Source organism: Suricata suricatta, chromosome 6 (assembly GCF_006229205.1).
Source record: "Suricata suricatta isolate VVHF042 chromosome 6, meerkat_22Aug2017_6uvM2_HiC, whole genome shotgun sequence".
Classification (NCBI taxonomy): Eukaryota; Metazoa; Chordata; class Mammalia; order Carnivora; family Herpestidae; genus Suricata; species Suricata suricatta.
The window spans coordinates 17,341,996-17,368,177 of NC_043705.1; the positions used below are offsets into that span (position 1 = coordinate 17,341,996).

Below are 26,182 nucleotides of genomic sequence, written 5' to 3' on the forward strand. Positions count from 1 at the left end.
AATTAGAACCGCATTAATGGCAGATTCATCATAGTAATATAATGGAGCCAAGTATGCTTGTCTTTTGGGAATCTTTAATTTACCATTCAGTACTGACTATGTACTCAGCCAGAGAACCCGCACACATAATCTAAACAGACCCTGGCCTTTGGCAATTCGTGTTGTCATAAGCAAAGACAACACTCTAACAGTTCGGGGGAAGAAACAAAACTTCGTTTAGTGATTAATGTAAACCAGTCATGAATAATGATCCCATAAAAGCCTAGGGGAAGAGACTATTCAAATCGCATTGTGCTTTTGGTCACATATTTCTCCGTGTTTATCAGGACTCCTATTTATTACAATAGCAGACGTAAGCATGGTTGGTTGCACCTATTTATGCTCTGTTTAGGCACCTAACTAGCAGTGATGAAAAGGCTGGTATGTAGTAAGCGTACACCCAGTCATTTTGCAGCTGAAAGGGAAGCCTGGCTCTCATACAATTGTTTTAAATTCTTTTTTTAACATTTATTTACTTTTGAGAAACAGAGCATGAGCAGGGGAGGGGAAGAGAGAGGAGACACAGAATCAGAAGCAGGCTGCAGGCTTTGAGCTGAGCTGTCAGCCCAGAGCCCGACGCGGGGCTCGAACCCACAAACTGCAAGATCATGACCTGAGCTGAAGTCAGACCGACTGAGCCACCCAAGCGCCCATCATATGATTTTTTTTTTTAAAGTACTTATTACTAAAGGTAGTAAAGTCATCAGGAATCCGTAGCACCACCGTGGCACCATAAGAAACATGATAATTGAGTGGAAGATGCACGCTGACCTTAGGTTGCCACTGCGTTTGGAAGAACTGAATTGTTTGGTCTGTTCCGGAACTACAGCAGGACGTAAGCTATCAACAGACAAACTTTAAACCACGTTCGGAACACAGGAAATGTGCTTGTTTAAATGGCGCATGAAAAATTACATCAACTCTTCAAGGATACCTCAAGATGTGGTCTACAAACTGAAAACAATTTGATTTAAAAAACGTGATTAAAAAATGATGGAAAATTCATGAAATTCTCTTAGGAGTAGGGAAAAAAACCCCCACCAAAATGATTTTTATCAACAGTCACATGGATGGAATTCAAAAGAACACCAGAGTGAAAATTCAAAGAAAAATATCCTTCTGCAGTAATCTAGTAAGAACACGGGCTAGACCTGGATGGAAGGCACCGGGCAACGGTAACCCTTTAAGGTGATTTTCCGGAAGTAGAGAAAACATGTTGATCGCTCAGAAATCTACGCAGTTGTGAAGCCAAGGCCTCTAAGGAGGACAGCTAACCCTATTACATGCCAAGACAAAGTCCATCAACTTAAGGAACTTTTTAGAACATCAAGTGGGAGAAGTGCCATTAGCAATTAGACTAAAATTAAAAACTCAACAGCTACAAAGAAGCACCAAGATCAGCCAGTCCAAACACAGGAAGCACACCCCCACGGCAGCGTTTCCGTAGGGCTGTGATCCCTGCCCCCCGGCCCCCAGATCTGTGCACGGATCACTTCTCATCTCCCTGACGCTCTATCTACACCCGCGGACTTTCACATGTACTGGCCTGATGCCCACTCTCATGCTTTCTGTCTGTAGCATTTACCAACCATGTAACACACTCTGCCTATTACACAGATCTTTTACGTTGCTTTTCACACCTACAATGCAAATGCCGGGAGTACAGGAATTCCATCTGCTTTGTTCATGGTCATATCCAGGGCCTACACAGTGTCTGGGATAAAAGTAGGTGCTTGGTGAGTGCTTCTTGGGAGAGGGAGGACGGGAGCGGGACAAAGGAAGAAGAAAGGAAGGAAGCAGTTAATTCTGTACATTTGGTATAAAATATGCTCGTGAAACAACTTAATGGTGAGTCAAATAAATGGCTAGCTGACTGACTTTTTACACGCTTCACCTACTGTCCACACACCGCAAGACTGACATCTTTGCAGTATGATTCCGTAGCAGAGAAACCTGTAGCTACCAATCTGCAGTGACACTATGCTCCGTGTTCGGAGTAAGGACCCAGGGCGTTTGGACATGTCCGCTGAACAAAACACACCACTAGGATGTATCATCTAAGAAAACTTAGCATGTGTGTACTTTATGAACTGAACATTCATAATACGAAGAACCTTTGAAAGTTAGAATCACCATCAGCCAACTAGAAAGAACACGAGACAGACAAGAGGCCGTTATAAAAAAAAAACCTTTTTAATTCTGATTGCCAAATTATTTAAGGCAGGTATAAAAAAGGAAAGCATTCAATATACATTTTACATAAAATAAACTAGATTACAGCATAAAACAAGTAACCAGGCAATGGCATTAAAAGTCTCTTTCTTCTAAAACTGGATAATTGTAAACATTAAAAAAAAAAAAGCGGGTGGGGGGAGGGGACTGTAAGACTATTCAAGTAATAGAACAATCACAGATGTCTCTGGTATGCAGGCGATTGGGTTATTTGCCATTCAAGATTATCAAAAAATGACACCTCCTTATTCACAGATGCTCATTATTTTCCCGTTTGTAATCTTTACATTATCTACAACACAGTTTTTGTGGTACTGGCAAACCCATGCCTTCCAAAAGTCTTTTTTTTTTTTTTTCCACAACACACAAGTACAAACAGTGACGACAGGAACATTTTACACGGATGTGTCTTTAACGGGAACCACCAAATAGACATCTAAATTGTACCCAAGCGTCATCATCACAGCCAGCCTTCTGAGGGCCTTGCGGGGGGGATAAAATCTATGAAGGGTATGCAAGGTTCAGGCACACGGATACGTCATTTATTTACAATCGAAAAGGAAAAGGAAAAGAAAGTAGGCAGCCTTTTGCGGCTAACGCTTTTCAACATGACAAATACATTTTTTTTAAATTTCCTTTACTGAGTGGTTTGCGACGTGGTAGCAGACCCTGTGTGTGCGAGCCTGGTTACTGATACAAAAAGTAAAGAATATATATATATATATATGTATATATACATATATGTATACGTATATATATATAAAACAGAAGCTTAATTACAGCAACATTTGTTACTCTGTGATAAAATCTGTAATTTACAAAAATGAAATGACTGGTTCTTGCCTGCCATTAAAGGCATTTCAAATTAACACCATGGAACTGATGTCTGTATAAAAGCGCTTCCCCATGTGATCCAGTCACATGACAACGTACATTTCCAATCTTGTTATTCTCTGCAAAGGAAAAAGAAGACCTTAGTACAGGGTTCCATCCACATTTGACGCTGAAAATGTGCAAACCCTGAGACAGACAGGCTGCTCTCCATCCTGTTCACTTCATGGAACTCCCTTACATGAGCAAGGGAATCAACACGAGGGCTATGATCTACGGGGCGGAAATGCAGATTTTCCTCTGTGCCACAACTTGCGGGATAATTAAAAGTATCAGAGCAAACATGGTCTTTACCATTCTGTAAAGAAACGTCTCCGCTTGTGACTTTATTTTTAAACATGATAAAACAAAGGGAGTTGTGGCGAAGGGTTTTAACAGGGCTCTGAGGGTAACCTAAGAGGCTTTCAACTGCTTAAAACAAAAACAAAACACTGATCAGTTCATTACTAACCGATTTTACGGCTAAAGAAATGAGGGTCCCAGATATAAGCTGCGAGTGAAGTGACCGGGAAGAAAAGCGCATTCGTTACAAGAACATAAAAACCTCAAGAGGCAAGTTCTTGGTCTATGGAGCCTACACTTAACTTCCTCCCGCCCGTCAAGATGTCTCTAGGTGGAAGACGGATTCAAAGCTTAAGGGTATTTACCTTCTTGGTGCAGGGAACATTCCGGAGGCAGAGGCCTGGGCGGCCACCTGCTGAGAGGCAACGAGGGCGGCGGAGGTCAAGCCTAATGGGGGAAGAAACGCAGGGTTTCAGTGACGTTGAGGAAAGACTAAGAGCAGGTAGAGGAGGGGTGGGTGAAGGGCTGCAGCAATCCGTCTGGTCCTAAACAACACACGAAATGCTTCACGCAGCAAGGACAGAGTCCACATGGCCTAGGCTAACCCCTATCTATCCATTTGGCCAACACTCTGCGGTTTTCTTAATAGCGATTCAAAGGGAAGAGAGAGCATTCCATCTCAAGGACTCTGCCGGGCACTAAATGGCTCGGGTCCCTGAATAGGAAGCTCAGGAGAAATAATAGGTTCCCGGCAACAACAGGAATCAAAAGTCACAGTGAATTATAGAAGCAACACGGTATTTGCGTAGCATATGATACTTTCATAATCACTTTTATCACTTGAGCATTTCCCCAGTGAATGAATACAACGCATGCCGTAAGGAACATGGAATCGATGAATCGAACTTAGAACCGGTCCTAACTTCTACCCTGCAAGAGGAAGACCACAGCCAGAGAACGAAATGGCTCCAGACGGCACGAGGTTGCCTGACAGGACGTTATTTTTTATTTCTACAGAAAATAATCCTGGAAAAACAAGAAAAAAACAAATGCATAGTTAGGGAAGATCATTCTCCTTCTGTGCCCTCTATGTTCTCTCTGAACACCACTCACTGACCGTGAGTAGTAAAAAAGGCTAAATAAATAAAAACGACCCTTTCCATGTGTAGAGCACCTCTCACTTATGGACGAGGTACCTTTCTTAAACCACATACAAAAATAAATACAAAATGGACAAAAGATCTAAATGTAAGACAGGAAACCCGCAAAATCCTAGAGGAGAACAAAGGGAGCCACCACCTTTTTGACTTTGGCTGGCGCAACCTGTTATTAGAAACGTTGCCAGAGGCAAGCGAAACAAAAACGAAAATGAACTACAGGGACCTCATCAAGATAGAAAGCTTCTGCACAGTGAGGGAAACAACAAAACTAAAAGGCAGCCCTCGGAATAGGAAAAGATATTTGCAAATGACATATCTGAAAAAGCGTTAGAATGCAAAATCTATAACGAACTTAGCAAACTCAACACCCAAAAACCTAACAACCCAGTTAAGTAAGATATGAGCAGAAGACATGAATAGACAGTTTTCTAAAGAAGACACCTAGATGGCTAAAAGGCACATGACAAAATGCTCAACATCACTCATCATCAGAGAAACACAAATCAAAAACACAATGAGATACCACTGCACATTTGTCAAAATTACAACTCAGAAAACAACAGGTATGAGAGAGGACACAGACAAAGGAGAACCCTTTTGCTCTGCTGGAAGGAACACAAACTTATGCAACCACTTTGGAGAAACAGTGTGGAGGTTCCTGAAAAAGTTAAATTTGATCCAGCAATTGCACCACTAGGTATTTATTCAAAGGATACAACAGTACAGATTTGGAGAGGTACATGCACCCCAATGTTTACAGCAGCGCTATCAACAATAGCCAAACTGTGGAAAGCCCAAATGTTCACTGACTGAAGAATAGATAAAGATGAAATGGGGGGTGTGTGTGTGTGTGTGTGTGTGTGTGTGTGTGTGTGTGTGTGTTTACATATGTGTGTATATATATGCAGCATATACATGAACGGACGCACACAGTGGAATATTACTCAATGATAAAAAAAAACGAAATCTTGCCATATGCGACAATGTGGATGGAGTATATTACGCTAAGCAAAATTAGAGCAAGGCAAGTAGATGATTTCATTCATATGTGGAATTTAAAAAACAAAACAGATGAACAGATGGGAGGGAAGAGAAGACAAACCTCAAGACACTCATAATGACTGAGAACAAAACGAGGGTTGATGGAGGGAGATGGGTGGGGGGCATTAAGGAAAGCACCTCTGATGAGCCGTGGGTGGTGTATGTAAGTGATGAATCGCTGAATTCTATTCCTGAAACCAATATTGCACTATATGTCAACTAACTAAAATTTAAATAAAAATTTGAAAAGAAAAGGTTAAACCTAATCATGTAATTCCCATTACTTCCGGGGTAAGGGTGCAGGTAGGAGGAAATCAACTTAAAAGGCCTGCAAATCCAGTGCAATTTCACCAAAGCCTCTCAGTATTCCTCTTTTATCCCACAATTTCCCTCAAGCAACTATCTGATCTTCTGATTGTTATATTCAGCGCCCCGGACACTGGCCACCACCCTCAGTCCATGACGTAGCAGTAAGCCGCTGATAACATCAACCAGGGACAATTGTTAAGTGGGAGCCAGTTCCTGTCTCAATAGAACACAAAGACGCAGGGAATCGCCTCCATTGTGTCACTAGGAAACACTAGGCAATCCGAATTAAGAACTTAGTTACACCCTGGAGTTCATGTTAACTCGAAGCTCAGTATGTCTGAGGCGTGAAAGGTACTTCGGGCCAACGGTTTTCCAAAGCAGAATGAACAACATGAGAACGACAGGACCGCTGACCTTGAAAAGGGTCATATTGACCAGGGATGAGCGGGTAGCCCATGCCCACGTGGGTGTGGTGGTGCGTGTGCAGGTGCCGCTGGCCGAACGGCGAGTGGCGGTCCCTCTCCCGTTCCGCCTCCCGCTCCCGCTCTGCGGTCGCCTTTTCCACGGGCTGCAACAGAAAAGAGAGACGGGCCCCTCTTAATGCTCCGAAAAACTGACAGCAGTGCTAAACTTACCCTTCTGTCCTTGGAGCCAGGTGTGTTAATGATTCAGAAGCAAACAGAGACACTTGACATTTCTTAATAACAGAAGATAACTTCAAAAGGCACTCGTGAGTTCAGTCGGAATTAACAACACTAAACAAACGTCCCACCTACAAGTTAGCCAGGTGGCATCAGGGTTTGTCCCAAGTGATGGAAATCAGAGGACTTTTTCTTTTACAGTCGCCTGTAGCTGCAGGATTAGGATCTCAGAGACAACATTTATACATGGGCCAAAGGAGGTCGAAAAAAGTCGTGGAGATGTGAGTTGAGTTTTCTAAGGACCCATGTATTTCATTTGCATTTTGTGGGTTGAGTGTATCTCCTAATCCTCAATACACCTGATCTATTTTAGTCCATTGAAAATACACAGCTCAACATGATAGGTCAATACCGAGTACAGGAAATCGCGGCCCTGTCTCTGGAAGCATTCCAGAATCTGGCAGCTTCTGAGGCTAGACGAGGAGCTTCAGGTCTCTCGAATCACCATTCAGGATGAGCCTTCCTATATGAGTCTGGCCACCAGAACTCGACCAACTTGAAGTTCTTGTTATCACATTAAAAAAAAAAACCAAATGTCTGCACTAGAAGGAGGACTCAGAAAAAGATTCGTGAATCCTCTTTCCCAGCTTACAGAGTCTCTGCTAGGCCCAATCACATCAAAGATCCTGTATCTTATTCCAAACTTCTCTTTTCCACGCAAGAACCACCATGTCCTTTTGTCTCTTTTCACAACAACCTTTAGGACAGGTAGTTGTCCTTTTCCTTGAGGAGGGGGGCGGGGTGCCTGGGGCAGGAGCAAGGGCAGAGCCATCTTTCACAAAGACACTTGTCTCCCTTGCTTTGGGAAGTTACAGGGACAGGACAATGGGTCAAGGCCAAAACAGACGGACACAGCCGCCACCCCTTCCCCGCGTGACCCACCCCGGCATGCCACTGTATCAGGCACCAGAGATACTTCACAGCGACAGCTGACTCCCAGGAATTTAAACGTCCACCTAGCGAGCGCCATCCGGGGCCGTCAAGGTACCCTGCATTTTGCGACAGAAAGGCGCACCAGCGCCACATACATTTGACAATTTTTTCTTCCCTCGGGTGTGAAAGCATCTTACTTTTGAACATTCCCTTCTTTATGTGTGGAGATAAAACAGCATCGAGAAATCACAGCTGGGTTCGAAGACCATCTATATTTCAAGACCGTTTCCTGGCTTGTCCCCTTTTCTCCCCCCAAAACATGGTCCTTTTAAGTCACAACAAAAGGAGGCTTACGGCAGGAGACTTGCTGCGGTATTGGCTGGCGTGCTGCTGGAGCAGGTCCAGCGCTTTCGAGTCCGATGTCGTTTTCGTGTTGATGCTAGGGCTGGTATTGACTTTCTCCGCCTCTTCTCTCCCGGACATCTTCCCATAAACAGGATAATGAAAGCCTGGAGAGAGATAGGCCCCTGCAGATAAACAACAAATGCCACATCAAGTTACTGGCTACATCTTTTAAACAGAAGAAGAAGAAAAAGACCATTCGGGTTACATGAATTTGGGCTAAGAGTCAGAGATCTTAAAATAGGGTATACATTAAGCATGGGCTACATCATCGTTAAAGTGCACGGAGGTTCTCCGATCTTCTTCCCTCAGTTAATTCATCCTGATGAACGGAGGTTATAAACAGAATTGAGCTCACAGCCATTTCATACATTTACGCGTCCACTTAAGTGAAAGGAATAGTAACTATAATGATTATGACAGTAAGCGCTTAGAATATTTTCATAGGCAATAAAGTATCTGTCAGTCTAACAGCGAGGCTAGACCACCAGAGTCTATGGAACCAGAGCTGGGAACTCTTGACATTTTCTCTAAAGCGAAACAAAACAAACTTATATTAAGTAAGTTTCATCTTAGGGACTTTTAAGCAGCATAAAAACAAGCTAAACAAATGTGACAACTGAAGCATCTAAGGTATCCCGCGCCTTTCAATAACTAATCACTGAACGCAGCCTCTTCCCTCCAAGAGAGCGAGAACCCGCGACACGTACCAGGGTAGCTGTGCATTAGGACAGGAGAGACAGCCCGGTATGCAGGGTGGCTGGGGTCATACATCTGTGGGTAAGGATAAGCATGCAAGTACTGTATGTAGGGCTGATGCTGACTCAGAGGTGACGAAACTGCCACTCTCGTTCCCCGAGAGTCCTTCCAGTTCACGGGCGTCTTCCGATCATCAGTCTTGAGCTTGTTCTCCTCCGTGGATTGAGAATCGGGGCGCTTGGCCTCTTTGGGCTCCTCTTTAATGCTCGTTAATGATACAGGAAGGCTGGACATACCACTCTCCTTAGTGGGAGTCTTCCTGGGACTATCTTCTTTTAATTTCTTTTCCCTATCGAGCTCTTCTGACTTTTGCTGATCCAGGTATTTGGGCTGATATACATAATGATGCCAGGTCCTTGAATCTGGATCCTGATTTTAAAAAGGAAGGAAGGAAGGAAGGAGGGAGGGAGGAGGGAAGGGCAGGAGGAAGGGAGAGGGAGGGAAGGAGGGAGGGAAGAAAGAAAAGAAAAAGCGAGTTTTAAAATCTCAATTTTTAAGCACAACCCATTAATCACCATGACAGCATTATTACTCTTAATTCTAATGCTAAGTTAACACGTATTTATGTGCTTGCACTGTGCAAAGGGCTTTACCTCCCTCTCCCACAAAGGAGTGACAGCTGAGGTAGGCATCCTCATTAACCTCTTTTACACAAGACAAAGGCAAAGCTTTAAAAGCTCAAGAAACATCAGGGTTGCGCTGCTCACCAGGGCACAGCTGGGTGTCAAACTTAGGTCTGAGGGGACTCTGAGCTGGGCCTTTTACGCCATCTTTCAACATTAAATAACACCCTCAGACATAATTTAATCTAACCCTCATTTTCCTTTCACCGTCTCACATATGCAAAATGAATTTTTAAAACTTCAGCTCAGGGGGCGCCTGGGTGGCTCAGTCGGTTAAACGGCTGAATTCTGCTCAGGTCATGATCTTGTGGTTCATGAGTTCGAGCCCCACGTCGGGATCTGTGCTGACCGCTCAGAGCCTGGAGCCGGCTTCAGATTCTGTGTCTCCCTCTCTCTCTGCCCCTCCCCTGCTCACACTCCATCTCTCCCTCTTTCAAAAAATAAATAAACATTAAAATATATATATATATATATACATATGTTTTTAAAACTTCAGTTCAGGCATGAATAGTAAATTTGAGTCATCACTGTATCACTTAACATCATTTACAGGGCTGGGGGGGGGTGTGTGTGGAAACTCTTGGTTTCCTAATGTATTTTCTTCACCTGCAGCAGCTGAGGCTTAATATAGGGGCTAGTGCCTCTTGTGCAGACATCTTCATCAAAACAAAATTTCAAAAATTAATAGCACACTTTGTAGCTTTTCTATTAGAAAACAACAGCATCTATGACCTGCCCCCACCCCCCGCCCCAAAGTATAGGATTCTGAGGCAGCCCTGTGAAGCCACGGCCTGATTCGGGCCTCCAGACGTGGGGGAAGTGAGGAGGCCAAACAGCCTCTGCGACCCCATCCCATCCATGATGACCCCGCCCTGGGCATTGAAGTCCTGAGAGAACACTCAACCTGTGGCCTAGGTCTCAACCTCTGGGCAGAAGTGAGCATGAAGGACTCTGTTGCTCTGATTCACCAGGGGAGAAAGCGTGGGAGTGGGGGGCGGGGAGAGGGGTTGGGAGGCTGGGAAATCCCAGCGTTAACTCTCACGGGAGTGCGGTGAGTCAGGACGTGTGCGCGGGGACAGAAAGCACTAGCACATGCGTGATTTCACAGGGGCCGATTTTCAGGTGTCTATGCAGGGAACCTCAGGCTGGCTGACCGGGGGTTGGGGCTGATGACGGGAGGCCCATGCACCCAGATCCCCGTTCTCCCCACAGGCGATCGGCATGGAGCCCCAAAGTGGGGCTCTTAACACCAAGGCATCTCAGACGCCGTGCGAAGGACCTTTGGGCCCCCAGTGTTACGAAACAGACGAGTGGGGAATGCGGAGTTATGGACCCGGTCTCGAAGCCGCCGGGAGGAAATTTGGACACGTAAAAGAGCAAACACGGTAGAGTCCGGACTCGGGATCTCAGCGGGAGGATTCCCTCGCTGCGGACTCGCTTAAGAAAGGAAGGGACCTTGTCTGATTCACAGCGAGTGACCAGCACGGAACCCGAGTCCGCAAAGCACAGGTCTGAAGTTCCTTTGACTACGCAGCACAAGGCAAGGTCACTTAGGCACACTTGGGAGGTACACAGTGACTCCTGAGAGGCTCGTTTCAAATATGTTTCGGGAGAAGAGGGACCAACCCTAAGGAACCCTTGGCTTATTTCCTGTGCAGACGTCTAACCAGATCAAGCCCAGACATGTCCAAGGGTCAGACTCGCTCTCTCCCTGTGGGGGGCCACGCTCCACAATCTTACTTGTTTAAATCTCGAGGTTGGGTCTACACCTGTCTGCTTCATAGAGTCCATGACAGATTTCATTTCTACAGCCTCCTTAATAAGCTGGTGGTTTTCCATCTGCTTAGCTTTGAAGCTGTCGGCCTGAAGCTGCTGCTGGTGGCCAGGGAGAAGCTGTGATTTACCTGTCTCCTCAGTTTTATTAGGCACTGGTGGCCCTAGTTTAGAATGGGTTTTGTTAGGCTCCGGGGTAGAGGGAGCTTTTGAGATTGTGGCAGACGGCAGGCTTTTCTGTTTACTGTCCTCTTTGACGAGCTCCTTCAAAGGGAGCTCGCCTTTCCTGTCGCACTCTCCTCTGCCAGCCTGGGCCGATTTCTGCTCTGCCAGCCTCTGGTCCTCATAGTACTTCTCGTACTGCTGCCTATAGGCAGGGCTGGTGGCCATCAGGGACTTCTGGTCCATATAGAGCCCGTAGGCATACTGGCCGTAGTACAGTGACTGCGCCAGGGCGGGGTGTCGCTGCGTGATCACCGACTGGTGCTGAGGCTGTAAAGGCGCTGGGTTGTGGTCCGCTTTCTTGGCGTCCAGCTGCTCCGCCTTGTCTTTCCTTTCGGCCTCCTCCTCGGACTCTTTCTTGATCTTCATGGCCTGCGCGCTCCCGCCATTCCCGGCTGCGGGGCCTCCCACCTGCCCAGGGTGCATGTAACTTGGAGAATAGTAAGGATCGTAGCCGTGGTAATAGGGAGAATGGCACTCTTTCATCTGAGCCGATGGTGCTGTGGCGGCAGGATGCCCTTTGACCACGCCCTCCTTACTAGAAATGATATCCGACGGCGAACTGGCCTTGGACCTCATGCCCTCCGACCGGCTGTCAGACCCGCCGTCCTCGGCAGCGTCGGAGATGTCCGAATAGGCGGGGCTGCTGGTCTTGGCCGCGGTCTCGGCCCCGTTCTGCGTCAGCACGTGCAGCGGGGCCATGGGCGCCTGCCCGTTGACCAGGGGGTTGCATTCCATCCTCGAGGCGCTGCCTATGGAGGGGCTGGGGGCATTGTCCGTGAAAGTGTAAACCTTGTCGGCCTCCGCTTTGATGCTGGCCATGCGACTCTCCTGAGACTCTGACAGGCCGTTGGCCAGCCCTTCACTCTTGTTGAGATGGTCCTTTAAAAAATGCCCCGATAAATCTTTCCCGGCCCCCTTGGCGTCCTCAAGTTTGCCCAGCTTGGCATCCAGTTTCGGGCTCCCCGACTCCTTCCCTTCTTTGTCCTTCAGCTTCCGCTTCTCCTTCTTCTTTTTGTCTTTGAGGGACACGAGCGCTGGGTTCACGGTGATGGGCTCCCCCATGATGGTGGGCTTTGGCTGGATGGGTTTCAACGGAGGGCTCTTTGGTGTGGCCTGCACAACGGTGGTTGTGAGGGAGGGCAGCCCGGGAATGGTCCCCGTGGTGGTGCTCGTGAAGGCCGCGGTGGGTATGGCGATCAGCTGCGGCGGCGTGGGGGCCGGGGCAGGGGCGATGGGCCGTGCAGTTTTCAGTTTGGAGAGGTTCTTGTCCATTTTGCAGTTGGTGGCTTTCTTGCCCTTTTCCTTATCTCCCACGCTCTTCTTGTCAATGAGGCCCTCGGCTTCCAGTTTGGGCATCTCGGCGGCCAAGCTGCCGTCCGTGGAACAGGAGTCTAGCGTGGCCGTCATGTTGGAGATGACCGGAAGGTTGTTCAGCTCGCTGTGAAGACCCTTCTTCTTGCCAGAATTCTTCCCAGCTTTCGACCCAACGACAGATCCCGGGCCGTTGCTCATCAGCTCTCTCTTCCCCTTAGGAGTGCCGGGGGGGTGCCCGGGGCCGGGCGACGCCGGCGCCTTCACCTGGTCGTAGGCCGCCAGACTGGCGCTGGGCTCGCTGCATTCGAGCGCCACGTGGCTCAGCGCCTCCTCGCAGTCCGAGATCTTGTCCTCGCTGTCGGGCTCGAACTCCAGCTTGTTCTCCGGGTCCAGGTGTGCGTGAGCCTGGTGATACCGCAGGCCATTAATGTGCTTATACTTTTTGTTGCAGTTTGGGTGGGGGCAGTCGATCAACACTGGTGAGGAGCAGCCCTGGTCCAAAAAAGTCGTCTCCGGTTTGCCTTGAGGAGTGGTCGGGGTGCTTCTGGAATTCGTGCGGACGCGCTTCCCCGGCTTATTGTCCTCGGAGCTGGAGTTCAGGTCCAGCTCCATCGGGGGCTTGTTTTTCCTTTTGTTGGTGGAGGAGGGGCTGGCTTTGATGTCCTCGGCGGCACAATTTGGGGGTGTCCTGCGCCCACTGGCGTTGAGGCTGCCCCGCCTCCCTTTCCCATTGGCGCCCCCCCGGTTCTTGTTCTGCAGCCCTCTGGACTCCGTGAAGCTGGCCTCTGAGCCCGGAGCCGCCGCGGCAGACCTCGCTCTCTTCCCTCGGCCACGGCCTCCTCTCATCTCCAGGTCGCTGGTGGGGGACTCACAGAACCTAAGGAAACAAGGGACAGACGTCAAGAGGAGCATCCCTCACAGTGCCGGGTATAATCACAAGGCACACAATGCAGGCGAGAATGGCCACCACCCCAGCAGCGTGAGGGCTGGGCCCAGACAAGGAAAAGACACCCTATAATTCCGTGGACGATTTTGATCCCCGCCGAAGAACTGGCTATGAGGGGCATATATATTCTTCAGAACACCAAAGAAAAATGGCGCGGGTGGCTAGCTTCAAATCCAGTTTGAATTCCCATTTTGACGCAAGAAGAAAACAAAGCAGAGAGGGAGCAGGGCCAGGGAGGAGAGCTCGCTCTGACCGAGAGGAACTGCATCTGCATTTCACTGGGCGCAATCCTCAACTGCCCCTTTCTCTTCTACCCGGTTTCAACTACAGGCAGACTTTTATGCATTATTAATCTATCTCTGTAGTTTCTTGGCAAAGAGAGGATCGGGCAAGAGAGGGATGTGGAGGAAGGAGGGGAACAAAGAGAGCCTGAAATAATAGGCCGTGAACCTACATACCTGGGAGGGGCCCAATCGTGCTTGGTGCAGTCCAGGAGGGTCCCTACGTAAGTTTTGTTCCTCCACGTGACATTGACCACTAGAACACCTGCAGGAATGGGGAAAGAAGGCAGACCATGGTTAGCACTGATTACTCTGTCCCCAGTTTTTTATTATTATTACTGTTGTTGTTATTCTTTTACCAGCAAAATTCTGCTCTCATTTGCTTTCAAAAGCTGTGGTTTTGCACTCTTCCTCTTTCTGGTTTCAGTGACCTCAAGTGAAACCCACAGGAAATTGTGTGTGTGTGTGTGTGTGTGTGTGTGTGTGTGTGTGTGTGAGAGAGAGTGAGTGAGAGAGTGAGTGAGAGAGAGAGAGAGAGAGAGAGACAGAGAGAGGAGAGAGACAGAGACAGAGACAGAGAGAGAGATCATGCCTGTGCACATGCAGTCCGAAAGGGTAAGGCTGTGTGTGACAGTGTAATCAAGAACCGCTGACAGAAGGAAATGGTTTTTGCCATGTCCTGCTGTAAAGCGGCAACATTCACCTCTTAATTTTTCTATTATTACACATAATTGCTTTCTTTTGGCAAGCAGCCAACAAAAACTAAGCGCCAGTTACCAGTGCTTAAGCCAGAAGGTGACTGAAAGGAATCGGCTTTGTTTCCAATTCAACAATATCAAATGATGGTGATTTTTATTTAGGAAAAGATAATGTGGGTGCATAAAAATAGGTGAAGGGGAGGGCGGGGGCTGAGAGTCCAGAGAGCAGACAATCAGCAATGATTTCTCTTTCCTGAATCCTCCCCTTTCTGGCTTTGTGAGACAAGAACCAGCCAGGGAATGGTATCTGTTTCACTGTTTGGTCTTGTTTCATATTAAGGACTCCTAAAATAGCCCTCTTAAGAAAATAAATGTGCACAATAGGTTTGCTCTTGGGGTTATCTTTAGAACCAACTTTAGTAAGCATTTGCCACAGAGGATTAGAAGAAGAAAAAATTCTCAAAACCAACACACTTGTTTCCTGTGAGCCATTCTGCTTTTCCCAACTGCCCTGCAAGACAGACAATTTAATTTAGCACTGCATCTGTGAATTACTAAACTTAAGTGCACTTAGTATACTAAATGTCACAGGAAAATAAAATAGAACACCCTCTTGATTTCTCTGGGGGACAAGTGCCATATATTTTTTTTAATCACCCTTTTAAACTGTATATTAAAGGGACCTAGATTTTTGAGACATACATAAAATATTGGGGTTAATAAATGAAATACTTAAGTGAGCCTTTGTTTTCTTTTCTGTACCTACCAACCCCCCATTCTATTTTTGCAAACACCTAGGGACAATGTACTCAAAGTCTACTTCTAGCTGGTTTGCTCGCTTGCTCACTGCCATTTTGAATTTTATAGGAAACCTCTTTCCACTCCTTTATGGTAAGGGACACCTCACAGATAAAAGTAATTTCCGTGAGAAATGTTTTAATGGCAGGTAAAAAATATGGGAACGTTTGGGACCCAAGTAGTGGGGAAGAAAGGATTTCTTTCAAAAGTCTCAAAAAGAGATTTAAAAATTGTTTCCCATATGGTCTGTACTACGATTAGGTGACAGCTGAATTTACTCACTGTAGCAACAGTGGGGGGGTGTGCACTAGAATGAAGCAAAGCAAGCATTTTCTCAAATCTCTTGATTCCAGTCTAATTCCCTTGGGAAATTTTTCTTTTAAACCACTGAGTATAAAAATTCATATTGAGATGAGAATCAATGGTAATTAGGCATTTCGTCAAAATTTGCACAAGACAGAACAATTGGAGGAAAGGATTCTTTATGAGCACATCCCTCCAGGAAAAGGGAGGGGGTAGGAGGGAAGGCAAAGGGGAAGACGCGGCTGCTTTTCTCATCATGTGCTCTCCTGGGCACTCTGTGTGGTGTCAAAGACCTTTGCAGCTGCTTAAAATTCTTTAGCATGTCAGCTATATTTACAGTGCAGGAATATATCTGTATTGCCAGAAGGTTACTGCATTTTAGCTTCAGACGCAATAGGCTGAATCACTGCGTTCCAGAGTCCCTGATGTAGCACAAATGTATAATTAAAATTGCTTGAAAGGAAACATGAAAGAAACAACAAACCCTCCATTCTTGCAGTAATAAAATTAAAAACAGGAAAAGTCTGCACAGACACTTAACATTTGTCTGCAGTGAAAGGCTTTTGTTATTGCTTTTCCCCTAAGGGTTTCGTGTTTCCAGCAAACGCGGGCAGCGGATTGGCCGGCGCCTGCTGGGAACACTCGCGTCTGATTGGCTGCGCCGAGGGCGGCCTCCTGGAGCCGTGAGGTGGCGGCGGGCATAAAGGGGCTCGGCCGAGGGCAGGGGCCGAGGGGCCGGCGGCAGCTGGGGGGCCGCCCGCAGCCAGGGGGGGGGGGGGGGGCGGGATCCTTGGCGCGTGCGTGGCTACGAGCCGCGCCCCACGCACGCACGCCCACCGCCCCCATCCTGTCGGGGGACCACCCATTCGATTCGGTCCCGGGGGCGGTGGGCGTGCGAGATGAGCCGGGTCGGCGGCTAGAAACAGCACCCGGTGGCGGAGACCGAGTTTACAGCGTGCAAGCCGCAGGGTGGGCGCAGCCTGTGTGGCAGTGCTCAGCGGCAGCCCCACGTCAGCAGTGGGGACCTGGAACAAGCGGTCACTCGGGCGGCAGCAACAGCGATACTGCTAGCAGCCTAGCAGCATCCTTCCTTCGGTATCAGCACTCGGTGGGAATAAAATCTCGTCAGTCAAGTCCACCCCCAACTTCAGGCTGGCCTCAGTCAGCCAGCCTGGTTTTTCTAGAAGCCCTGGGTCTGTGAAATGCTCAGAATAAAGGCTCTAACTCTGGGGGAGATTTTGAAGAGTCTCCATCAAGCGGGGCTAATTGAATACGTGTGCTTGGGTCTATTTTTCTTTCTGCCACACAGTACATTTCGATCGGCCTAGAATTCACGTGCGAATGTACACACGCACATGTTTACACAGCCAAGCTGGAAAGAAGGCTTAAGGAATGCTTCTCACATAAACTACAAAGTGTATTGTTTCTTTGTAAGGAAGTCTGTGTTTATACAACATCCTATTGTGAGGGGCCAAGTAGAAAGGTGGTGTTTGGGCCCTAAAACCTGCGAATGGTTCATCCGTTGATGGTATTTTTTTGCTAAAGTCTCAACGTTTTGAACACTTTGTAACCCGTGGGCATATAAAGCGGACTCTATAAATAACCAGAGTGAAAATAAATCCTTTCAAAGTTCTACTTTGAATTTTCATAAATCTGGGCATAGTGTTTCTCATTAACTTATATAAATTGGAGATAAATATACTTATTACAAAAAGATTTAATATTTCTTTTAATGCACATCTGTTCTTCCAAACATCTAACCCATGAACCACATGCTGGGAACATTCTATACAAGCCTTTTTCATCTTTATATTCTCCAGTATCCCACCAGGTTTATCATCTCCCCTTTTCCCCATGGAGTGGGCATGGTCATTCTCAAAATGCTAAATAATGCCTTCTCTGTAACATTTTATATTTTAAAACTCTCTGAAGATTATTACCAACTAAGTAAGACTATAGCTGAAGACATCATGGATGGTTTCAATGTGCTCACTGACCACACAGGATTTTACTTCTTTTAAGCCTCCGTCTTAGATCCTGATACAGACTCTAAGTTATTGCCCGGCCCCAAAAAACATGTATTAGCTACAGGACAAGGGAGAACAGGGTCTATGTGCTATAACCTAAGCCTGTTACTACCTCTCCAAGCCAAAAGAGCCCTGACATCTTGTAAGGATTCCACAGTCACAGTGTCCTACTATTTGCTCTTGTCAATGCTTAGCAGTTAAGGGCCCCCAGGGAGATGATCAGGCCCATTAAGCATTTACAGTGCATCTTTCGGGTATACCCAGGTACTTATTTGGTGTATGGAATCAGCCATGTTCTGGCTGGACCTCCATCCAAACTCTATTCTCCAAGAGCCTGCAAACTTGTAACAGAACCATCACAGGCATACCCTATAATCCAGAGAGGGAAGTACAGTTTACGTGTTACCCAGACCTACAGAACAGGCCCCTTAATCCAATATATTAAACTAGACCCTGGATGAGATTTTCCTAGGGCCCGTCGTGCTCACAGTCTCCACTCAGAGGGTAGTCTTTAGGAGTGACGGCTCCTGAGCCAATAATCCTAAGCTGGGCCTCATCTGATGGTTGCAGGGACGGCACCCGAAGCTGAGGCAACCATTCACGGACTTAAAATGGGAATCTGAATTTGTCGTAAGTTGACAAGAGAAGTAGAAATCTCAAGGTCACAAGGTCACAAGGTCACAAGCCTCTAAAGGCTGAAAGGACTACAGTGGGCCAAAGCCCCTAGGACTCAACAGCTATGAGATGAGGAGGCCAATGGGAACAACACCCTCGGTACTTACTGTGTGTGTGTGTCTCGCTCCTCCTCTTTTACCAGGGATAGGAGCTCACCGGCACCCAGGACTGCCCCATTATTTTCCATCCATCTTGTTAAAAAGGTGTTCCTGGTTCTGAACCTGACTCTGTGTTTGAATACCTTGGTCCTGGAGGTGTCTTCTGATACCCAGCAGGGACAGTCTACCCATCGTCCACTTGACAGTCTTTCACCCAGGCTGACACAATGACCACAGTAACGTTCTCACCTCCAGCTCACACAAAGTTAGTTTTTTTCTTCTTCAGCCTCGAGTTTCTTCAACCACTACTTGTGTGACAATTTTAACCCCCCTAAGATGTTCTGGTCCAAATCTCCAAGGAAAGCTAAAGTTCCTAATGAGTTAGCATCAAAGAGAGACAAAGGGCAAATGTAGCCTCTTCTGTGAATGCTCTCCAGTCACACACTGATAATGCACACCACCAAAAACAACAGCCACTCCCTCTTGGGTCCCCACTGCACTCCATACACAGTCCTGTGACCAGTGGTCGCTCACCCGAGTCCGTGCTTCCCTCTAAGTCCAGAGCTAGTTACTTCTCAGCCTCCTGCCCAGTTAGGGTCTGCGGCACACTCAGTTCTACGACAGCTAAGCGAATTGATGCATGCCACTCACAGGTCTGGCTCACAGTACCCTCCTGTTCATGTTCTTCTACTTTCTTCCTCTTTCTGTCAGTCTGGGATGGAGACTACAGTGACCTTGAAGGCCAGCAGAGAATCGTTGAGTCTCCTTCATCTGGGACCCTGAATAACAAGGAAAGCCCACCAAAAGAATACAAAAACTCAGTCTATTTAGGAAGCAGCGAATAATCTCCTCCCACGTTTGCACACCGTTGAGATGCTTTGTCTTACCCTAAAACACAGCCCCCTTCACATTCCAGTCCTCTCATACACGTGGTACCCCAGATTACACTCCTGAGCACGGGGGCAGTGTCCACACCTGCTGCACCGTGAGCACCGCGCCCAGCACAGAGAGAGTTCACGTAACCCTTGGTAGCTGCAACCCGGGGACAGAAGGGAATCCAGGTTTGAATCCTTCTTTTTACTATTACCATACTTTTTCAATAAGCATAATCTCCCACTAGCTTAGAGATGATAGAAATTCTCTGTGGAGAGATTGTACTCCAAAGAGGTTATAAATATGGTTTATGAATTACTGTTTCTGGTATTCGTGAAGATGTTTCCTCAAGAACTGGGCAAATGCCTGATTTCCCAGCGGATCAGCATAACTCTGTTTGTATTACAGTTTAAAGACTGTTTCAGAGTCTTTCAAGTGCCTCATCCCTGGGACAGAAGTCTCTGCCAAGCATTGCAAATGCCGCATTTGGAATCAGACATCGTGGGGTTTTTTTTGAACTCTTATTCAGACTACCACATCTGGGTGGACTTGTGTGCACTCATGCAGAAAACAGAAACCTCACTCTAATAACACCGAAATGTAACCCACTTATGCCACAATCCCTTTTTTTTTTAAGTTTACATATTTCTTTCCTTTTATATATATTTTTTCCAGTAGAAACATTAGTGATAATAAAAAGGCCACCATATGCTGGTTTCATGCGCACGGGGTAAAGTTTCTACATTTCGAGTATCATATTACCCTCTGTTTTTATACAACATGACTATTGTACAAGGTATGATTTATCACCATCCCTTTGTACCCAAACTCCCTCCCTCTCCAGCACTTTATTGTTGTGGTTTTGCTCTATCCAGCCCCGGTACTATTTAAAAAAGCTGAGTCTGGTAGCGTCCACTTGTTCATCTTTCTGGCTTCAGAGCGTCTACTCTTCAGAAAAATCTTTCTTCAAAGGATGCAGCTGAGTTTCTAATTATTTGGGGAAATGTTTAAATCACAGCGAAGGTTCCTAATGAAATACCTGACGGCCAAAAACACAGAGGGACTTTCCTATTCCCTATGCTAAGTCTATGGGGCACTAGGACAAGAAAAGTATGGTCATGTGACCAGCAAATGCAGTATTTTTTTTTAAAGAGCCCCACTGCTGAGCTGAATGTTTGAAGAGTCACTTTAACCACATCCTGTAATCAAACCATCTGGAACACAGTGCTGCGATTAGTCACCCTGAACATTGGGCTTTATCTGAACAAATAGTGAACGGCAATGGAGCTTGGGAGATAGGGCGGTACTAACAAAGGGAAGTGTAATGAAACACTTTATGCCCTAGTGTGTCGCCACCCCAGTCATAAACCCCAGACGCACACAGCTCTGGTGTTAATGTACTACTTTAGGAAAGCACAGTGCGCTTAAAGATTAAAAGAATGAAGAGCTAAAAATTGCTGGTTTGGATAGACGTCCTCTGTTGGCCGCTGGAATATGTTGGCACCCCTCTATCTGTGTTAATTATAACCTCTCGGATGACAATTCAAGCATTCCTTTTAGGGTGTGGTGTTATTTTAGGGGCATTAGGAACAAGGTTCCTTTATGGGAGGATAGTAGCGAGTCTTTCTTTGCCAGAGGTTAATCTGAACAGGAAGACGTTTCTTTTTGGTTCATCCAAGCCCTATGCACAAATAACAAGAACAAACATCCAAATAAATGTGCTAAGCCAACATCAAAAAGCAAAAAGCAGTGGCAAAGTGCTGTTCTAATTCTATGTTTTTGAAAGATGGTATCCTTCCTTGGCTGCGTTTATCTCTTTCAAAAGTACATTTGATAGCTGGGATGCAATCTATGGAAATCTTTAAAAAAAAAAAAAAAAGCCTGGAAGGATTTTCCCCCCTAAATACGTTGAATAAGCCCTAAAAGGGGAAGGGGGGCGGGGAACATGGCTAAAGAAATCGTGTTTCCCCGTGGGCCTTATGGGTTAATACACAAAAGAACACAGAGCTGCTTCCGTCACTGTCACCTCCCCCGCAGCCTTTGTTCTGAGGCCTGATGAGCTGTATTGATTTGGGAAAATCATTGAGCTTCTTGGAAAACTAGACTCTCACTTATTCACTGCCATCTATTTCTTTCCCATGAAGACAGGTGGTCAATATCCAGTTGACTGGTCAGCTAAAAGAGGCTCTTGCTGCTTTTCTTTTCTTGCCTCCCCAGTAACATTATCCTTTCCCACTTCTGCAAGATACAATAGCCTGTAAAGAGTCTTGTGGGTAAGAAGAGGGAGCAGAAATAAGGCTTTTGTAAGACGCCTCTGGGAACACAGCGCTGCTGTCCTAGAAATCTGCATGAGAGCCCACACTGCATCCCTAACTCCACGGCTGGTGACAGGATTTTCACTCACCGAATGTTAGGCACAAGTTTCAGCGTTAATGGAAACTTTGAGAGCCCAGGATAAAACTTAAAAAAAATATATTTTAAGCAACACAGATCTTTAGATCAACATGGATCATTAGAGCTTCATGTGACCTGCAGAAGGAGACGCTTTACCTCTTTTCATCATCGGTACATATGTTTTAGCAAGGTTTCATCAATGTAGGATGTCCTGTGTCCTTACAGACATTTGGGGGCACAAAGAACATAATGGAAAAATAAATGTACCACACAGATATCTTCACAAAGTAATGTTAAACATGATGAGAATGAAACCCACTTGATTGTAGTTTAGGCAGACATACACAGCCTACAGAAACATTGTCCTTGATGACTTGACAACATTGTCCTTATATTTTAAAGATATAAATATATACATATATAAATATGAACACACACACAGACACACAGACACACACACACACACATATGCTACAACCACTCACACCACAATACGAAGCCCTTAACGTTCCTCTAGTACTTTCTGCTAAGGTGCCGCAAGCCCCCCCGGCCTGGGGGCAGGCAGGAGGACAGATTTTAGGTGACAGTGTTGGGAAGGAGGAGGGAAAAAGAGCCCCCTAAGCTTGCTTCCACAGGGCAGCAAGTCACAGACCCTCAGCCAGAATGCATCCAAAGCCATCCCTGCATCCCAAGGGGATGCTCTTCAGGCTGTGATCTACGAAGGATCAGCCAACACACAGTAAAATAAAGCGATATGCTCAAGTAAGAGATCAACAATGAAGGGGCCGGGGTGGGGGAGAATGATGGTGGAGGGAAAAAGAGAGGGGAGACAGGGCAGAGAAAAAATACTAAGTCTTCTGAGACAGACATTTGGAAGAACTGAAATGCACATAGCGAACATGCACACAGAGCCGATGAGTGTAGGTATGTATACACTTGCATAAAGAGGTTTCATGTCTTGTCTGGGATCAAACTTTCCCTTCAGTAATGCCTTGAGGCTGGCGGTCACAGAGATAAAACCGCGGAACTGCTCTGTGCAAAGTTCCAAGCCTGAATTTTCTCCTGCTCCTTACGGGCACGCATTAGTATTTCTGGAGTGGAGGAGTTTAGATGAATGATTTGTAGTTCCTCAAACCCTCTCCTTTTTTAAGGCACAATTTCCCCACTTGGAGTAGCAGAAGAATTGCTCACTCCTCTCTGCCCCCAGGGCCAAATGTAACAGGATTCACTCATCTCCCCCAATCCAGTCTCACAAGCTTGAATTATTAGTTCATCTATAGATCAGTTTTTTTCCCCTTCCTTCACATTAAAGCATTCAAAATTTGCGGAAAAGTATCTTTCCCATACATAGTGGGTAGGCTTACTACCAGCCACGATAAAGATACGTTCTTATTCGATTCCCTCCTAACATGTGTTCCTTTAAGAGTGTTATTTTACGGGGCACCTGGGTGGCTCAGTTGGTTGAGCGTCCGGCTTCGGCCCAGTTCATGATCTCGTGGTTCATGGGTTCAAGCCCTGAGTTGGACTCTGTGCTGAAAGCTAGCTCAGAGCCTGGAGTCTGTCTTCAGATTCTGTGTCTCCCTCTCTCTCTCTGACCCTCCCTTGCTCACAAGATCTCTCTCTCTCTCTCTCTCTCTCTCTGTGTCTCTCAAAAAATAAAACATTTTTTAAAAATTAAAAAAAAAAGTTATTTTAGGAGGCAGCCACGTACAAGGGGCCCAGGCCCAATGCACGTAACCAGAGCCCCCACCCCAACGGGAAGGACAAGGCCTCAACACAATCCTGCTTTGAGACCTGCCTGCCATGGAAGATAAGCCGCTGAAAAGAATGCAAGCCTTTCGTTTCCTGCACTTACTAATAACCACAGGATCCTTCCTGCTTACAGCGTGTGCAGCCAGGTTTACTTCGGCTTCAAAACAGGTAAAGAGAATAACGAGACCAGGCAAAAACTACACAATTCTCCAGGCAGAAAGCCCCACCGTGGACCACTGCCCCTACAAGCGAACTCTCTAGGGCTGAACGTGGGGAGAAGGGCGTGAGGTGCTGTGGATTTGGAAGGTCACATAACAGGGTTCTGTCCCCACCTGGCCATTTCCTGGTGGGGACAGCAGTCTGTTGCTGGCCCACTGCTCTCCCAGGGCAGGAGCAGGGGAGGGAAGGGTGGGCGGAGAGCCAAAGTTGTCACTGAGATGAATAAAACTGCAAGATGCCAAGGACATAAAACAGAAGAATGGAAAAACTCGTATACTTTGGAGAGGAGATTCAGAAAGGAGAGATCTGCGTCCTAGCCTTGCTCAGAAGCCTCCTGCCGATCAGTCTAGGTGGGTGATTAGCAGAGTTCCCGGTTTACATGCTTGTGAATTGCTTGTCAAAATATGTGTATACTACGATAGATTCTAGGACTGCGTTTTCAAGTGATTTCTTACCATCCCCAATCCTTCAAATGCAAGGAGACGGTGGGAACCAATCGACAATTATGCTCACATCAAGGAGCTGCTACGGAGGCATGCATCTCCCTGGGACCGAAGAGCCAGGCTTCATATAAATTATGGTGCTTTATTTAAAGTCAGAGCGCTTATTTGGTTTTGTGCCAGCTCTGGGCCCTTTTCCTGTGGAGCTCCCCCGGCCCAGGGGAGCACACAGTCCTCGGGCTCTGCTGGCCACCAGCTGTGTCCCCTATAAATCATAAATCCTCTGAACAAGCCTTTCTTTACAAAGACCAACAGCATTTACTAGAGATGATCACTCGGCTATTATTCCACTTGCTGAAATTTAAAATAGCAATTTACAACAGCAGCTGAAAACCAGGGAACTCGTGTGTGTGTGTGTGTGTGTGAGAGTGTGAGAGAGAGAGAGAGAAAGAGAGCAAGAGAGCAGGAAGGCTCTGCATGTCTGCAGCACACAAAGGGGCATATTTTGTGTGTCACCTAAAAGTCAGCAATCTGTGAATCTAAAAAGGAAACAAGGTATGTAACTGTCGGAGGAACCAGACTCGGCACCCTCACAATTAAAGGCAATGGGGCGAGTGGGGTCTGTCTTGTGGGTAAACCTCCCACATGGTCTCAAGTGAGGCCACACAATTAGGGCTGAGGTTCAGAACGCAATAAGGAAAGCTGAAGGAATTAACTCCAATCAAGCCCAGTCTGCAGCCAATTTTATTTTGAGGACTAGGGAGGAAGACAGAATAAAAGAGTGATGGGTAATCTCGGGCAGCATCCCAGGCGCCTGGAAAGAGGTCTCTGGAGAGAGACACACCTGGCTGCCCCAGCGCACTCCGCAGCTGCTGCCTCACCCGGAACTAAACAGCGCAGTGCCTCCGTTTCCTCATCTGTAACACAGGGAGGATACATACGGATATCAAATGAGGTGTCATTTCTGTAAAGCACTTAACACCGGCACTGGCACAAAACAGTCACTCCGCAAATGGACTTTGGCTTCATCTTCCAGCTCCCCTGGAGCCCCGGGTCACGGGCTGGAGAACAGAGGGAGATGCCAAAATACTAGGAATTCTGCACACTCAGAAATACAGCCAGCAGCAAGCGCCACTGTGCTCCTTCTGGGCAAACACCCTCGGACCTGGGCATCCACACAGATCATCCGGGACTTCTGACAACCAGGCTCTTGCGCATGTGGCACACCTATCTTGTCGAATCTCACAAGCTGCAAATCCCAATGTTAAGGAGTTGTGTGATTTGTACACCTACCACCAACCAACCAACTTGCAACCAACAGGAGGTTCTCTTTGCTGACATCCCAACTGTTTAACGCAGACCTCTGCTCACCCCACCACTCAGTGGGACAGCCAATGGAGAAATGCAGTTCTAAATCCCTCAAGCTTCCTCTCTGGAGGTACGTAGGATCTGGAAACCTCACATCCGGTTTTGATAGGGAAACCTCACATCCAGACATCTGGTTTTCAGGAAGAGCCCCTGGAACCGAAGGCCTGGCACCCTCAGTCTAAATGACCCAAGGCAAAATGAAAAGTCCCCAGTACCTCCACAGCTGAGAGGAGAGGCTTGCCCCAAGGCTCTGGGGGGGCATAAGCCTTAAAGGCAAACTCATCTTTCCAATTATCATCTGAACAGACAAGTATTCTTAACAATGGTCCAAGGCATCTCCCCCCTCCCCATAACCTCCCCCCTCCCCATAACCTCCCCCCCATTCCAAAGTCCCTATCTTTCAGGGAAGAAAAAAGCCCAGCAGAGTTACAAGTATTTCAATAATGTGCTTAGAGACCAGCTCTTTTCTGTAAACAAGCCTAATGAAGCGTGACTAATAGTGCTCTCGGAGAGCAGAGCAAGGGAAAGGGCCTTTGTTAGCACTTACTGGAGCAAGTCATCATTTTGCTGGAGCAGAACAAAACTTAGCTGGTTATTGATCGACCAGCCTCGCTCGGTGTCACCGCTCTGCTGTCTATTTCTATATACTGTGTGCATAAATACGTGTGCTTCTGCAGACACAGAGA

At 46.8% G+C, this 26,182-nt stretch overlaps 1 protein-coding gene across 2 annotated transcripts in view; it reads right to left on the minus strand.

Moving 5' to 3' along the window:
* Positions 1-2,213: 2,213 nt before the first annotated feature.
* Positions 2,214-26,182, minus strand: part of ZNF608 (zinc finger protein 608) — a 113,842-nt gene continuing 89,873 nt past the window's right edge. For both annotated transcript variants that reach the window (XM_029941801.1, XM_029941802.1), the window contains exons 4-10: positions 14,029-14,116; positions 11,053-13,501; positions 8,641-9,058; positions 7,883-8,055; positions 6,369-6,522; positions 3,810-3,891; positions 2,214-3,224 (exon numbers count right to left, since the gene is read on the minus strand). In XM_029941801.1, coding sequence (XP_029797661.1) covers positions 3,218-3,224; positions 3,810-3,891; positions 6,369-6,522; positions 7,883-8,055; positions 8,641-9,058; positions 11,053-13,501; positions 14,029-14,116 — 3,371 coding nt within the window. In that variant the 3' untranslated portion in view covers positions 2,214-3,217. The remainder of the gene's footprint in view (positions 3,225-3,809; positions 3,892-6,368; positions 6,523-7,882; positions 8,056-8,640; positions 9,059-11,052; positions 13,502-14,028; positions 14,117-26,182) is intronic.